Below are 2,514 nucleotides of genomic sequence, written 5' to 3' on the forward strand. Positions count from 1 at the left end.
GCTCTTGGAAAACCTGACTAGCGAGTACGACTTGGATCTTTTCCGAAGAGCACAAGCTCGGGCTTCAGAGGATCTGGTAAGTTTTAGAACGAACCTTCAGGCTGAGAACTACTATGAAAGGCACTTGGAACTGCCAAGAAAAATGATTAGCAATCACTTTGAGGGGAATTAAATGTACCTTGCCTCTTAAATCTCTTCCCCCTCCCCCAGCTTCCTTTTTTTTGTTTTGAGACTGTCCTTTCCATTCATATTTAATCACCCCTCCTCCCTACCCCTTATTCTTAAAACTTTTTCATCCTTTATACTTCAACTCCTGGAAATACCAGTTTGGCTTGAGGTAGTGAAGCTGGATAAAACAGTAGGCCTTCCTTTGTCTCAGGTGGGTGACTTTCCAGTTCCAGACGCCTTCATAGAAGTTATGGTCTCGCTCATCTTAACCCCAACAGAAACTCCATTACTGCACTTCAGTTATCATAAAAGAATGGAAATAAGTGTAAGAGTAAAGGCTGTTTTCAGATAGTTTAAAATAAGCCTTTGACTCAGCCAGGTTTTCTGTATTAATATGGCTTTCTTTTTTTTTTTTTAATATTTAAAAGTAGTTCACTCCTAGTTTTGATGCTCTAGGCTCATCATCCACATTTCGAAAATGTTTTATAAAGCTTCCACTATTTTTAAAAATGGCCACTGTGGATATATGTCACAAATTCACACAGCTTTATAAAAGCTTCTGTAGATCCTTGAGACGTAGTCTACATAAAATTTTTGGTTTCACTTTAGAATATTTGTAAGGGTGGGGTGTTTGTATCAGAGGTAAATTACCATTTTAATTCAGTTTGATTAAAAACAAATTTACCTGGCCACCAAGTAGTGTGGTGGTTAGGGCACTGGACTTCCACATGACTGACCGCAGTTCAAGTCCCAAACCCAGTGGCTTGCTACTCATACCAGGCATGTGTGTGCGTGCCCCAAGTCCCAAGAAGAGAATGGAGACAGGTTTGTAGTGTGGCCATCTTCCCGGGGGGAAGGGGAGTGATTTCTCACCCTCTCCATCTGTCTCCATTAAAGCACACACCCTATAGCAAAAATAGCTTTTTTACAAAAAAATGTGACCAAAGATTGATCGTGATGAAGTCTAGAATGTGGTAGGGAGCAGAGAACCAGTCTGTATTCAGACCTGTGCATTAGGTAATTTAAATTAAGTAAGTTTTCTTACCTTTTTATCTCGCCTGATTTTCTATGCCTATTTACCCCCCTCTTCAGCATTAGTTTTTCATGCTAGAGCTAAGTCTGTTTTTTTTCATAGCCTTCCATGGTGGAATGCTAACAAACTTACTAAAAGTTTTTTAAAACAAAGATAGTAATTCTAATCCTGCTTTTACTTACGATTTTTTTCTTGATACAGGAGAAGTTAAGACTACAAGGCCAGATCACCGAAGGGAGCAACATGATTAAAACAATTGCTTTTGGCCGCTATGAGCTTGATACTTGGTACCATTCTCCCTATCCTGAAGAATATGCACGGCTGGGACGTCTCTACATGTGTGAATTCTGTTTAAAATATATGAAGAGCCAAACAATACTTCGCCGACACATGGTAGGCTGTCTTGGGCTCTGCCTTGACCGTGGTGGGGTTAGATCCTACAGCTTAGACTCTAGAGGTGACATCTGTCCAGGCAGCTCTCATGGTTCATAGCAGTGGGCTGCCCGCAGGAAATGGAAAGCCGCATTTCAGGGCAGGGCCTGTGCAGTCTGACGCGCATGATGCGAGTGGCACTCAGAGCAGCCCTCACTGTCCTGTGCTGTGCTTCTGCCTGTCCTTCTGTTTTGCTCTCTTACCTACTTCTCGGTATGTGAATTAATTCTACCCATAGTCTTCGTACATCTCAAACTATTTATGAAAATACGTAGATCGGGACCAGCAAGTGGTATGGCAGTAAAGTTACTGGACACTCCCACATGGCCGACCGTGGTTTGAGTCCTGGACCTGGTGGCTTGCTTCTCACTTTCCTCTTCTTTCTCTCTCTGTATCTCTCTATGGTCAAAACAAAATGAATGAATAAATAAATAAAATAATTCTTCAAAATTTTTATAAAGAAGAAAACATAGACCTTGTTAGACCAGGCAAGGACAGCTTGACTGTCCTTCATAAGACACTCTTGTGCCCAAGTAGCAACTACCATGGTTAGTAGTGAATGTACAAGGGGACTTTAAAAAGCTTGCAGAAAAATAGGGTTAAAATACGAGTTTATTTTGGTACATAAATTTTTCTTAGGGCCAGCTAATGGTGTGCTCATTGAGGTGATGGCCAACTGCTGTTTGCCTCCCAGGCCCTGTGATTTGAAAAACACTGGGTGTGTGTATGCCCAAAATTCTGAGAGGAGATTGGAGAAGAGATTGCTGTGTGGCCATCCTCCTAGGGTGCTTTCTTTCTGTGTCTCCCTGTTCCTTTCTAGCCAGCACATAGCCCACTGGCAACTTTTTTTTTTTTTTTTTACGAGCTTTGTTACAGGGCAT

At 41.6% G+C, this 2,514-nt stretch overlaps 1 protein-coding gene across 1 annotated transcript in view; it reads left to right on the forward strand.

Annotated features, from left to right (window-relative positions):
- KAT7 (lysine acetyltransferase 7) overlaps positions 1-2,514 on the forward strand; it is a gene marked incomplete in the record, with an annotated part of 50,704 nt that overhangs the window by 32,444 nt on the left and 15,746 nt on the right. Inside the window, 2 exon segments of the mRNA XM_027767330.1 lie at positions 1-76; positions 1,403-1,594. Of these exon segments, the coding sequence (XP_027623131.1) occupies positions 1-76; positions 1,403-1,594 (268 nt within the window).

This window comes from Tupaia chinensis, unplaced genomic scaffold, assembly GCF_000334495.1.
Source record: "Tupaia chinensis unplaced genomic scaffold, TupChi_1.0 Scaffold144171_2, whole genome shotgun sequence".
NCBI lineage: Eukaryota > Metazoa > Chordata > Mammalia > Scandentia > Tupaiidae > Tupaia > Tupaia belangeri.